General features: G+C 37.5%; 1 protein-coding gene across 1 annotated transcript; it reads right to left on the bottom strand.

The window, feature by feature from the left end:
• Positions 1-8,692: 8,692 nt before the first annotated feature.
• LOC128544967 (serine protease 27-like) lies at positions 8,693-14,745 on the bottom strand. Its single transcript, XM_053515281.1, has 6 exons — positions 14,618-14,745; positions 14,033-14,053; positions 10,833-10,995; positions 10,370-10,638; positions 9,065-9,204; positions 8,693-8,965 (listed from the first exon to the last, which is right to left on the bottom strand). The coding sequence occupies exons 1-6, from the start codon at positions 14,676-14,678 to the stop codon at positions 8,693-8,695; spliced, it is 927 nt and encodes a 308-aa protein (XP_053371256.1). The 5' UTR covers positions 14,679-14,745.
• Between the last annotated feature and the right edge of the window lie 415 nt (positions 14,746-15,160).

Raw genomic sequence — 15,160 nt, 5'->3', positions numbered from 1 at the left:
ACCACCCTCTGTAGAGCTCGTCTGCATGGTGCTGTTCCCGAACCAGGTTGAGATGTTTCCCGTCAGGATGCTCTCTATGATGCAGGAGTAAAAGTTCCTGAGGACCTTGAAGGGCAGTCTAAAGTTTCTCAAGCGTCTGAAGTGGTATAGACGCTGTCGGGCCTTTTTCACCACGGTGTTGATGTGACAGGACCATGACAGGTCCCGTGTGATGTGAACACCGAGGTATTTGAAGCTCTCCACTCTGGACAGCTCAGGTGGTAGAGCCCGACAGCGTCTTTACCACCTCAGACGCTTGAGACAAGCCGAATCAAGCAGAGACTTACGATTAAATTTTTGGCATAAGTAAGAAGTTTTCAATCACAGCACGGTTAGATAGGCATATGGCCTTCTTTAAAATGTTAGAATTCTGCAAGCATTTTAAAGAAGGCCATATGTTCGTGAATGATGGTGCCCATTGCATTTGTTCCTTTAAACATTCAGCGAGTGAAATGTCTGATCCTGTACACACAATCATTCATTAAAACAACTTGCACATTACAGGAACTTGTGTTAAAGTGGAACAACTTCAAACATACTTAGTAGAAATACTTTAAGTATTTGGCTCTTTGTGTTCTAACGTACATATAATTAAAGTATATTTTTAATGTATAATAAGTACATTACAGCAATTTTTGCTGTAATACAAATACAGAGGTATTATATCAGGAATATATTCTTATTGCAGCAGTAGCGTGCCAATAGCATTATGGGCAATTTTAATTACTTAAAAAGGACACTTTGTGGGTAAAAATATATATACTGTGAGTTTAACACATACAGTAAATGAGCTTGAACATGTAAAAGAGTTTCAGCGCACAAAAACGAGTTTGAGCATATGTGTGAGAAAGAGCAGTGAATTTAACATAAGTATAAATAAGTAAATTAAAATTAAACAGAAAATACTAAGACTAGCGTATATTAAAATTTATATCCTAATGTATGCTTTCTGTACATTTATCCAATGATTATATTAAATTGGTTTCATTGAATCTTCAGTGGACTTTCCAGTGATCAATAGAATCCAATAGAACACCTTTTTTATTTATAATTTTCAAAATAAAGTAATGTACATTTAGGAAAAGGTTATATATGTCATAACCAGCATTTCACCTACCTGTAGCATGAAGGAGCAGAACACACGACTTTTCGACTTCTCTGGTTTCAGGGATTCATCTGTGTTTCTAAGCATATGAGTTGCTTCTTCCTTAGATTATTGTATATAATGCACAAGACAACTGTAATCTCCCCTACCTGTTTTACCTGCTGTATGCTGTCATAAGAATTTGCTTCCCACAATGATGTAGAACTAGTTCCCCATCCCCATATCTTTAACTTAGAATTGCTAGGTGAAGGAATAACTGATTTGATATCCACATTCTAAAACAACATACTGATCAAGCAAACAAATAACAAGGAGTGATTCCTTATATATATGGGGGGCAGTGGTCTAAGAGGGCTAAGGCACTGAGTTACTGATTGGAAGATCGGCGGTTCGATCCTCCACCAGGTTGCCACTGTTGGGCCCTTGAGCAAGGCCCTTAACCCTAACTGCTCCGCTGTAGCATGGCTGAACCTGCGCTCTGACCCCAGTTACGCTGGGATATGCGAAGTAGGAATTTCACTGTGCTGTAATGTATATGTGACAAATAAATGCTAAAACTTAACTTAAAACCCAAGTGAGAAAAAATATGCTAAGTAGAATATTAAATCCTATGTCGCGGTGGCGGCTTATGTGTTTACATCAACACGAAATGGTGCAAGAACTCTGTGCTAGTTTCTATTTATTGCTCATTGCTAGTGGAGTTTGTGATTGTTAGATGCAGACCTTTTTATTTACCACGAGAATTTACCACTGTTTTCATTATCGGAGTGTACATTCCACCTAGCGCTAATGCTAAGGAAGCGCTATGGGAACTGTATACAAAGATCAGTGAACTGCAAAATACACACCCGGATGGACTGTTTATTGTTGCTGGAGATTTCAACCATGCAAATCTCAAGTCAGTGCTTCCTAGATTCCATCAGTATGTGGACTTTGCAACGAGAGGGAAAAACACGCTGGATCTTGTTTACACAAACATCCCCGGCGCATATCGGGCAGAGCCCCGCCCCCACCTCGGCTACACAGACCACATCTCTGTTATGCTAATTCCAGCATACAGACCACTCGTCAGGCGCTGAAAACCGGTTCTGAAGCAGGTGAAAACCTGGCCAGCAGGAGCCATCTCTGTTTCGAGACTGACTGGAACATGTTTAGGGAGGCTGCAACTTACGGCAACTTCACTGACTTGGAGGAGTACACATCATCAGTGACCAGCTACATCAACAAGTGGACCGATAACGTCACTGTCTCCAAGAGCATCATCTCACGACCCAACCAGAAACCGTGGATTACTGCGGAAGTGCGTGCACTTCTGAGGACCAGAGACTCTGCCTTTAAAGCGGGAGACAAGGTGGCCCTCACAACAGCAAGGGCCAAACTTTCTCGGGCCATCAGAGAGGCAAAGCGCGCACACGCCCAGAGAATCCACAATCACTTCAGGGACAGCGGCGATACACGGCGCATGTGGCAGGGCTTACAAGCCATCACAAACTACAGGACGACATCACCTGCCTATGACAGTGACGGCTCCCTCCCAGATGCGCTGAACAACTTCTATGCTCGGTTTGACAGGCAGAACGACGTGGCGGCGAGAAAGACCACCCCTTCTCCGAACGACCAGGTGCTGTGTCTCACTACAGCTGAGGTGAGGAAAACTCTTTGCAGAGTCAACCCACGTAAAGCTGCTGGACCAGACAACATCACAGGCAGAGTGCTCAGAGAATGTGCTGAACAGCTGGCAGATGTTCTCACCGACATCTTTAACATCTCTCTGAGCAGCGCCGTCGTTCCCACGTGCTTCAAGGCCACCACCATCGTCCCCGTGCCCAAGAAGTCTACTGTGTCCTGTCTCAATGACTACCGTCCCGTTGCACTCACACCCACCATCATGAAGTGCTGCCCTCCTCACTAGACCCACTGCAATTTGCGTACCGTCCTAACCGCTCAACGGATGACGCTATCTCCTCTACACTACATCTTGCCCTCACACACTTGGACAAGAAGGACACATATGTTCGAATGCTGTACATAGATTTCAGCTTAGCATTCAACACTATCATCCCCCAACAACTGATTGGGAAGCTGAACCTGCTGGGCCTGAACACCTCCCTCTGCAACTGGATCCTCGACTTTCTGACCGGTAGGCCTCAGTCAGTGCGGATCGGAAACTGCACCTCCAGCACCACCACACTGAGCACTGGGGCCCCACAAGGCTGTGTGCTCAGTCCCCTGCTGTTCACACTGCTGACTCACGACTGTGTAGCAACACACAGTTCGAACCACATCATTAAGTTCGCTGATGACACGACCGTGGTGGGTCTCATTAGCAAGAACGACGAGTCAGCGTACAGAGAGGAAGTGCAGAGGCTAACGGACTGGTGTAAAGACAACTACCTGTCTCTAAATGTTGAAAAGACAAAGGAGATGGTTGTTGACTTTAGGAGGACACGAGGCGACCATTCTCCGCTGAGCATCAACGGCTCCTCTGTGGGAATCGTCGAAAGCACCAAATTCCTGGGTGTCCACCCAGAGAAGGACCTCAGCTGGTCCCTCAACACCAGCTTCCTACACAAGAAAGCCCAACAGCATCTTTTCTTTCTGCGAAGACTGAGAAAGGCCCAGCTTCCACCACCGATCCTGACCACCTTCTATAGAGAGACTATCGAGAGCATCCTGAGCGGCTGCATCACTGTCTGGTTTGGGAATTGTGCCATATCGGACCGAAAACCCTACAGCGGATAGTGAGGACAGCGGAGAAGATCATAGGGGTCTCTCTCCCCTCTATTGAAGACATCTACACCACACGCTGCACTGTAAACCCTAATGTTGTCTTTACTTATACAATCAAGTAATGTTGACTAAACATTACTTAAATTTTTGCATTTTGGACCCATCACTTAAAAATATAAGTTCATTTAACTTATTTACCATCAAAATGCATAAACTTAAGATTTCAAGTGTTGTGAGCTCAAAATCATGATTAATCCTTTTGGGGAAAAAACATTTTCAAAAGGTCAATTTTCACAAATGTGAATGTGGCGTGGGCGGGGCGGCGGCTGACCACCAGCATGCTTTGCGGGGATGTCGGTGTTCACCATGTTGGGGAAGGGTGTTTGGGTTAGTGGCTTCGGCCCTGTTTGTGTGTGTGGGTAAGGGGTGCGTGTGAAATGTGCTCCGGTGCTGCTCATGCCGTACATGCTGTGTGCCTGATAAAGTACTCTCCAACATTCTTTCCGGCGGAAAATTCTGGCATTTTAATAAAAAAAATCTAAACTTAAAAATGCTGTTCATTGTTTTATTTCAGTTCGGTGTGCACAAAGCTTGCAGTCAAATATAAGAACATTGTTTAACAGGTTTAAGTTACATTTTCATGTTGAGTTAACTTAAATAGATAAGTACACTTAAAAAATATTTATACCAAGTGAACGCAATTTTTTAAGTACATTAAAAAAGTGCTAAGTTTGTTGAACTGAATGATTTAAGTACAGTCTACAAAACCGCCAAGTTAAATAAACTTAAATATGCAAGTTTTGGAAGATTCCATTACTCAATTAAATTGAGGCAACGAGTTTACTCAATCAATTTAGTCCAATTAACTTATTAGGGTTTTCAGTGTGCATCCGCAAAGCCACCAGCATTGTGGCTGATCGGACACACCCCTCTCACACACACTTCACACTCCTGCCATCTGGAAAAAGGTACCGAAGCATTCGGGCACACATATCCAGACTGTGCAACAGTTTTTTTCCACAAGCCATCCGTCTTTTCAACAAAAAGGGACTGGACTGATAAACACAAACACACACACACACACACACACACACACACACACACACACAAACATTATCACACAGCTTAACTCAACTACCTCAAAATATTGGGACTGGACTGACTAATCAACACAAGTGCAGACACACTGACCTACACCACTAAATTATCGTACACACCAATCTGTAAATGCTTCACTGTTTACCTCTTTTGCTCAATAATCATTACTGGACTAATTTTTGCACTAATTCCTCAATTCTTGCTGCTGTTTTTAAAGAATGTTCATGTTTACCCACTACCTCAACACCATATTTTATGTTCTGTTATGTCGTGGTTGCGCACTGTCACTTTCTTGTTTGCACATTTGCACGTGCACTTTATGTTGTCTATAAAAATGTTATACTTAGCCAGTTAGTTTTTTTTTATTTATGTTGTAATTTATGTTAGGTCTCTCTGTCCTGTCTCTGCTAGCCAGCTAACTAGGCCTCTTGGTTAGCTAGTTTAGTGTCTCTGTTAATTCATGTTGTAAATTTATGTTGCATGTAGCACCTTGGTCCTGGAGGAACGTTGTTTCGTTTCACTGTGTAGTAACTTTATATGGTTGTAATGACAATAAAGCCTACTTAAACTTGAACTTGAAATCCACAATTTTAAGTGTATTAAATATACTTTTGTGTGCTAAAGTGGAACAACTTTAAGTATACTTAGTACACTTAAGGTTTATGGATGCTTATGTACTAATCTACATACTTGACAGTAATTAATAAAATTAAAATGTATTATAAGTACATTACAGCAATTTTTTACTGTTACAAAAACATGATTAATATACTATAAACATATTCTTATTGCAGCAGTAGCATGCTGTTATACTTCCGGACAATTACAAATAGTCAAAAAGTACACTTTGTGGTTAATACAAATATACTTTATTATATTACAGTACACACAGTCTTGTATAATACTGTATTGCAAATCTGTTACCAGTGTTTGTGTTTAGGATATTTTACAACTGCTAAATGCATTTTCTACACTATAAGATGTTTTTGAAACACATTACTTCAGTAATTATGAGGCAGATTTTATTCATGAGATTCAACAGATTTAATTTGCACAAGGTTACAAAAAAACTTTTGTGTTCAACAAAACATCAGGTTGGCTCACAAACACACTAACTAAAATATAAACTGTTGTCTGAACAAGGACAGACATTAGTATTAGAATATACAGGTACAGTATTAGTATTTTTAGCTGTTACACAGAGACTGAAAACAGGCCAAGAGCTACAGAGAATTATAACACCAGCAAAGTACATAAGATTTAGCAATAGCACATTAGACATACAATACATTTTATAGTTTAAACTATGTACCTAATTACAAATTACCTAACAAAAAACATTAATTTTACCTTATGCCAATGAAAATAAAATAATAATGATATAAACTACAGTACACAATAATTCAGCTTCCAGCCATAAATTTAAACTATAAGCAGAGAACTGGGAAGCCAAACAGAAAACAGACAGTCCAAATCTACCTGCCTCCAGTTCCTGATTGGCTGGGATTGCCCCCTATTCTAGTCACTGGTTGGCTGGAATAGATCCAGAGTTCTAAGTGTAGCTTTATGATATTGAGCGCACAAAAGAGCGCACACATAAATAATCAGCGTGCAAAAACGAGTCTGAAAGTGTGTGTGCATGAGAGAGTAGTGCACTAAATATAAGCACAAATAAGTACATATGAATGAGTACATTCAAATTTAACTAAAAACATACCATATATTAAAATTTGTATTCTAAGGTATACTTTCTGTACATTGGTACAACGATTATTTTGAGCATTTTTTTTAAATATAAATTGAAAAACAAAGTTTAAATAAGTGTGCTTTAGAAATTACACCGACCTTTCACTTAAAGTATATTTTTCTATGATAGATTTTTGGAAAGTAATGCAACCACGGGGGGGCGCAATCCAGTGTCTTCTTGTGCCAGTCCCAAGTCTGGATAAATGCAGAGGGTTGTGTCAGGAAGGGAATCTTAAAATCCCTGTGGAACACCACACTGGATAGGTGCAACGGGAGAAGTAAAACATGCAATATTTACAGAAAAAGTTCTCCCCTTTAAGTATGAGGCAAACCACTCTAAGGCAACAGAAGGTCATTTGTGACCTTCAGCAATGCAGACTCGGTACTATGCAATGCTCTAAAACCAGATTGAAACAGATTTAGAATATTATGTGTATCCAGGTATGAAGTAAACTGATAGTACAACTTTTTCCAAAACCTTTGAGATGAACGAAAGTTTAGAAATAGGACGATAGTTATTATGTACTGCGGGGTCAAGATGAGGGCCTTTCAATAAAGGTTGAATAACAGCATGTTTAAAACTTTCAGGAAATGCCCCATTTATTAAAGAGCTGTTTACAATAGCCAAAAGGGTATTGACATGTAATACATACGTGGGTATTTTCTTAAAATTAGATTTTTCTTTTCCCCTTCATTTTAAAATAAAACTTGTTGCCAAGGGCCTCAGAGCAACAGACAGCAATATAACTTCAAAGCGAGAAGCCTTAAAAATATATATTACTGGATAGGTTACACTCTGATATCAAAAAGTGATATCGATGAACACTCTTAAAGCCAAAAACTTGCTTTTCTCTGTTTACAATGTTAGTACTAAAAAGTGAGTTTCTGAAAATTTTCACCCTAAAAGGAGTCAGCTTTCAGCTATGTGAATGAAAGGACAGAATACATAGAATAATGTTTGTTTAACAAAAACAGCAGAGATTCTGAACAATTAGACATTTCCTGTGTAGACGTCTACACCCATCTGACTTTTACCTTAATGCTTACAATAGATACATTTTTATCCCAATAGGAGCTCTTTCATCTATTTGACTCCACCTCATCTATAGCTCAAGGGCCCTTGAAAGGTTTCATAAATGAAAAATGTATATTATGTAATCATAAGCTAAGACCTTTGCAGCTATGATATCTGCAAACAATTAAACCTTTACTGGAGATTTTTAAACAACTTCTCATATATCTAGTGTGCTCCTTCATGGGCAGACTCACCAACTGAGAGAAACTTTTGAGATAATTCCTTACTCTACACTATGGGAAAATTGTAGAATCTTTGCCACGGTGCTTGAAATTTCTTTCACGATTCATGAGTTTCTTTATGACTCCCAAGTATTTATTATTAACTTTTATTTTGGGTATTACATCCAAATTTGCCAACCGTACGTACACTAGAGGTTTGCTGATATTATCACACTCATACGTGGGTTTTTGCCATACCATTGCCACAGAGTGTAGCCGATTGTATAGAATTTCTTTCTGTGCTGTAAAAGTTCACAGTTTGACGATTTTACTTTCCATTAACAAAGAAACCCAAACCTGATTTGCCATGGTTTGCTAAAGTCGGAGTGGAAGTGTTCTGCAGCCGCCCTGAGCTTCACCCCATTTAAGACATTTGGGAAGAATTTGAATACCAACTGCTCTACCTTACTGATGATCTTGTTGCTGAATGAACAAATGAAAAAAAGAATAATCTACCCCTGAAGAGTGCAGGTTATTATAATGACAAAGGTATAACAAATCTGGAATACGATGTTCGAAAAAGAACAAATGAGTGTCAAAAATAATTACATTGTCAAAGTTTAATAAATTATATCATTGTACATAATTACATTATGCTTGCTTGTTCTGTTACACAAAGTTCCATGTTATGAGTTTTCTTACAACTATTTAAATTGTTCATGTAAAGTGACTGAGTAACTACCATAAGCTGCTGAGAGATAAGAGAAAGGGGATAATGAGAAAAGAAAGGAACAGACAGAAGAGGTTGGGGGAGCTCTGATTGCCATTTGAGACTGTAACAAATCCTGTTTGATTGCTGCCGCTCGAGCCGTCTATCCAGCCTTGGTACTGAGACACTCTGGTGTACACACCAGGGAAATTAGGTTGTGCACAGCCATGGCCAAAGCTCACAATCCCAGCCTGAACCCAGATTCCGTTGACCCTGATCACCAATGGACCTCCAGAATCACCCTGCATAAACAACAAGCTTTTAGCTACACCTCTGTTTTTTGATTTTCTATAACACTGTGCTATGAGCAGTAAGATTATGACAGTTGTTAAGTTTCTTACCTGACACGAGTCTTTCCCTCCCTGAGATAAGCCAGCACATATCATATTGTTTGTGATAGAACTGTAACTGTTTGCGCAGTCACTGTTACTGACAATCGGCACCTCCACCTCCTGCAGGGTTTCAGGGGGTGGCAGATTGACTGTAAAGATCCAAGATGAACTTTAGATTAATATGCTTTCATGGAAATGTGAAATGTTTTTCAAATTTTTAAACATTCCTAAAAAAAAAAAAAAAAAAAAAAAAGTTTGGTCTGACCAGCTACACCCACCGAAACAAAGAACGAGTTGAGTAAGTTTTTTTTTTTTTTTTTGCTGTGTTATTTCCGTAAGCTAATCTATGATGTTGCATTAGTTGCAAAAGTTTAGAAACTCTGAATATATCAGCACATGGGGTAAGCATATTTTAGATTCCAAAAGAAGGATCGGTTCTTTTAAAATGCAAATTATATTCGTCACATCACAGTATGATATTCAGTAAAATCCTTTGGCAATGACAGAATGACTGTCTGTGACCTAAAATGGAACAAAAGATCAGACTAGAATAGAAAGATTTCAATACAAAGAAAAAAAAAATGCACAAGAGAATACAATTAAACTAAAGATTTTTCAAAGAGTTATACTAAAGAGTTCCAATAAAAAAAAATATATATAAAATTTTAAATTTTGGTTGGGTTATACACAATTACCAAAGTTACTGAATAAAATAAAATAAAAAGATATTATACAAGATATTATATTTTTATAATTATTTTATACAAGGGTGTTTGAATGGAACTGGTGTGTGTGAAGAATGTCTCGTAAATGGAAGACTTCTAGCACAGTATGGTGATGAGATGTAAAACAAAGCAAAAAAAAAAAGGCCATTTTAGTTGTTAATATTAACGCTCAGTAGATGAAATTTCAAAAATTATGGATAAGTAAAAAACTGATAAACTGTACTGATAAAGTGTACACGCAAGCATTCACGAAGACAACTTGCACATTACAGGAACTGTCTGGGAGATATTGCCGCAGTCCTGATGTCACTGCAAGACAGTTACGTATTTGGCAAAGAAATTCTGACTCTATTGTACAAAGAAAACTTTCTTCTTTGATGGTATCTAAGCACTACTGAAACCCTGGTTCTTAGAGTATCAGATTATTTTATTAGAGGTTTTATTTTCATAATTGTGTTCTGTTTTCTGCAAAATCAAACGTCCTGATTTGACTTGAACGCTAGTGGGTTATAATTTTTTCCCCCAAAACAACTTAATACATTGAATTAAACTGCTTAAATATGCAATCCATTGCATGTAGCATATTTACCGTTTGTACCAATTCTACCAAATCCTGTGACCCAGACATTAGTGCCAGCAGGAAGAAAACTGTTGCTTGCTGTGAGGCAGACCGGCACAACATAAGAGCTGAAAGTCACTGGAAAGTCAAGCTCGACTAGTGCAATATCATTGTCATTTGAGACAGGATCATACGCTTCGTTGATGATAATGTTACTAGTGGTTGCTGTCTGCATATTAGAGTTAAAACCCTGCAGACTTGCCAATCCCAGAAAGATTGTGATATCAGGTGCAGTAATGCTGAAAATGAAAAGAAGATTATTTATTTATTTCTGCCTTTCCCTTATTTTTTATGCTTTATATTTACAACAGTAGACATTAATAACTTGCTTACAGTAAACTATGAGACACTGTACATATTGTACACAATAAAAATGCAAATATCTACATTATCACTGTGTGGTTATTTTAGACTTTTTCAATAACTTCTTCACCTTTGGAAACAGTGAGCAGCTGATAAGACCCATTTCTCACTGATCAGGCTTCCACCACAGAAATGGCTGCCTCCTCTCTGAAAGCTGACCTGCCACGGCCAGGACCCGGCAGCAGCATCTTCACCTCCGACAATCTTGGTGTTCAGTGGAGCCCGGCCACACACTGAAAAAAAAGAGGGAGGTCACAAATGCACACATTCTTATTCAAATCGGAACTTTACTGCACAGTATGAGGAATAGCCATTATTACATTACATGCTAGATACTGAATTGTAAAATGCAAGAAATTTTTATTTTTAATTCATTTTCAGCCCACTGATATTAGTGTTCTCTCATCTTGTCAGGCTTTTTAAAGCATCATCCTGATTATTCCTGAAATAAGAGACCACAGAGTAACTACACAGGCTCTATACTAACATGGCTCTGCCAGGTTACTGTAATTAATATTAAGTGATGCCGGCAGTTACACAGTTTAATCCAATTCCAGTTTAAATGACTGGAATTGGATTAAAAACTCAGCAACACATTAATAATACCTGTAAAGATAGTGCTGAACTGTTAATTTTGTGGTTAAAAAAAAAATCATGACTGGAGATCACTTAAAAGTTACATTATTAAAAATGGTCAGTAGAAATTACAGCTACAGTATGTTTAATAGTGAAAATATAAATGCACTCACTCACTCACAGACACACAAAAAATAATTTAAAAAATTAATAAAAACACTTGTTAGTAAACCTAATCAGAAGAAAAATTGCTAGGGATCATAAATCCTGGACTTCGAAGCAAAGGAAAAAGGAAATGCGGTTTAATGAGTCCAGACTGATCTTATCCTAGAGTAATGGGCGGGAGAGAAGTTAAGTATATAAAGTGGTGCACCTATCATGCATGGTGTCCACTGTACAAGCCTCTGAAAGCAGTGGTATGATGTGGGGTTGCTTCAGTTGGACAGGTCTAGACTTAGCATCATTATATGGCAAAAAAAAATGAAGTCAGCTGATGAACTGAATGTAATGAATGACCAGGTTACCATATTAATGTTTTTTTTTTCTCTGATGGCACAAGCATATTCCAGGACTCAAATTGTTAATGACTTGTTCTTATACTACAGTATATTGTACAAGTTCTCTGATGTAGAATAATTTGTTCAGAAAAGCACATGCTCTACAGTATTACACTATTATTTTATTATTTAGATATTTTAATTGTTTTCATAGAGCTATATTTCCTTGTCTTTAAGGTTTAGTTTTCAAACCTTCTTATGAATTCTTTTTTGATATGCCGTATGAAGCATGATTTTGCCCTGTCTTGGGTCTCAGCTTACTGTATATGACGATGGCATCACAGGTTTTGGCTTTTTTTTTTGTTTTTTTTTTATTGTCCAGCCCATATTGTTATTGGCTTATCTCATTATTTAGATGTCTAGTTTGAGCTTAGTGCTTTGTTTGTATACTGTTTATCCATCTGTGTCTGTTCTCTTTACTGAGTTTATGCCATAACTATGCATTTGTCCTTTGTCCAAGCTATTACAGTTCATTACAGTTTTTCTGCTTTTTCCCTTGTCTGACAAAAAATAATACCTATTTATTCAGACAAAAAAAAAAAACCTATACTGCCTATACAGGGTGTGTAATTGTGGTTGTTGTTACGTAAATAAATATACTCTACAAGTCATTAAATACACACCCTTTGTCAAATACAGCAGTATAGGTATTATTTTTATATAATGAAATGATTAACCATTTTTTTTTAAGTTTGTAAGTATTAAATTGTGCTGGGAATTATCTTGTAACACACATGGCTTTTAATTTGAAGTTTAAGGATCTTATTCAATTTAATTATTTGCTCACCTGCCTTCACATGCATTTGAACTTGAGTAACATCCGATTCTAATCCATAAGGTTTAATGTGATGTTGGCCCACCCTTTGCAGCTTTTTCTGGTAAGACTTTCAACAAGGTTTAGGAGTGTGTTTATGGGAATTTTTGACTATTCTTCCAAAAGCATTTGTGAGATTAGACACTGGTGTTGGATGAAATTGCCTGGCTCACAGTCTCCACCCCTATTCATCCCATCTGTGTTTTATCAGGTTGAGGTCAGTTCTTCTATACCACCTCACTCATCCATGTCTTTATGGTCCTTGCTATGTGCACTGGTGTGCAGTCATGTTGCAACTGATGTAGGGTAGTTTTTCAGGAGTTGGGCTGAGCGCCTTACTTGAAGTGAAAGGAACTCTTAACGCTTTTCTTTCAGTTCCAACATGACTGCGCACCAGTACACAAAGCAGGTCAGGTGAGAGGTGTCAAATACAACTATATCACCATGTGACTTCTGGCTTGGAGTCAACATTCCATTAGAATCTAGATTATGTATCTCGACTTACAGAACAAAAGACAGAACAACTGTGGACTCTGGTTTAATGATCGCACATGCACTTTCAAACCACTCGAAAACTAGAATGTACTGTAAATGGTGTCGAACTGTATTGGTAGCATTCCAAACAGAATGGAAGGAGAGGATTATGAGCTATAAAAATGTTTATTATTAATTAATTGTGTTATTTAAGTCTTGCTTTGTAGCATATTTTTTGTGCTTTAACTGCTTAGCAGATTGCAACCGAGTGGAAACAATGAGGGAAAAAATCCTGTGTAAGAAAAATTGCTAAATTATAAATTAAAATAAATATATAAATACATAGTGTGAAAAAATAAAAACTGTAGTGATGCTAAAATATCAGATGATTACTGTATACACATATTGTTTATGGTTGTAATGTACTCTATGGTAATTGAGTCACAATAGTATAAGACATTTTTTAAGGTGTATATGTAAATTACACTCAGTTTCTTCTACTAAACTAAAAAGACGAACACATTAATTGTACATTAAATTAAACATTTAAAAGTAACTAGTATGTTAAAATGCTAACATGGGCATGAGTGTTTAATTAAGGCTTACAGAAGTGGGAATTACATGTGGTTGCTGCTCCCTTTAATGGCTTGCCTCAACAGACCATCTGATCCCCAGATACTAGTTAATTTGCTGTGAATTTATTTCGCTTTATCACAGCATTACAATCACGGTAACTCAAAAACCAGTACATCCACATTTGGTTGTCTAACTTCTATTTCTCTCTCTCTCTCTCTCTCTCTCATTATTCTCTAAGTGTGGGTGTGCGCACAGGTTTTATCAAGATCTTACCATTCAACTGGGAGAGTGAACCTAATAGAAAAGAAAGAGCAACACAATGTTCAGTGCTTTATCAAACAATTTTAAAGAGATTTAACACTGTATGTTCATTGCTTTTGCTTTTTAAAATAACATAAAGAGTAGCCAACATGTAGGTTATTGAACAAAGTTTGAAGCTTTCTTAAGAATGAGAATATTATTGATTTAGCCAAATTAATAAAATTCATAACTCATTTTTGAACACAAAAGCAATTTTTCTTTTGGGCATAGAAAACAAAATACATATTTGTTTTATAGTTAAAAAACAGCATAATTTATAATTAAGGCAGTGTGTGTAAAGAATATAGTGCAATGTCACTTTTACAAAACACCACAGGAAGCAGAGTTTGGTCACTCTTTTAGTTTTTATTTTGTTTAGTTTGTTTAGATGTTTCAGTTAAAAAATATAATAAAATAATAATAATTATTTTTATTATTTATAACAGTCTTGATAACAAATGTGATATCTACTGTTTTAAAAAAAACTTTAGTATTTTGCCTGAAATGTGATACGTTAAATACATAATAAGTTAGAGCCAGCACTCCATTAACACTTACCTGTAGCATTAAAGAGTAGAGCACATATAATACACACAACTTTCCACAAATAAATATCCATGATTTTTTAGTTTTCCCGGTTTCAGGTAGTTATCTGTCTGTTGATGTGCTGTGTAATAGAATTTCCTCCTAGTTTCATTCAAAGCACATGGAAATTGTAACCTCCCAGACCTGCGTCACATGTTTACATTTCCTCGCAACGGATTGTTTAACACACTGATCTAGAACTGGTTTCCTTCACATTTTGCAATTAGAAGGCAAAGACAAAACCGACTTAAGTGAAAGTAAAAAATACAATGTTAAGCATACCATTAAATGTTTACAGTTGAGGCCGAAATTTTGCATATATTGCGCCTAGTTAAAAGTAATTTAAACTTCCCATATTGCAATAGTTTCCGGGGTCTGTTTTAGTGTTATCCAGGGGTACCACGTTTGTTTTCCATGAATCCCAGTTCAAGAAGGGTCAAGGGAAGTGGCAGTGCCAACAAACAACATGCTTATTTAGGAAACTAAGTATGATGTGATGGTAACATTTAGGGGATC

This window comes from Clarias gariepinus, chromosome 16, assembly GCF_024256425.1.
Source record: "Clarias gariepinus isolate MV-2021 ecotype Netherlands chromosome 16, CGAR_prim_01v2, whole genome shotgun sequence".
Taxonomy (NCBI): domain Eukaryota; kingdom Metazoa; phylum Chordata; class Actinopteri; order Siluriformes; family Clariidae; genus Clarias; species Clarias gariepinus.
The sequence above is the reverse complement of the archived record's forward strand: the minus strand, read 5'-3'. Positions and strand labels throughout refer to the sequence as shown.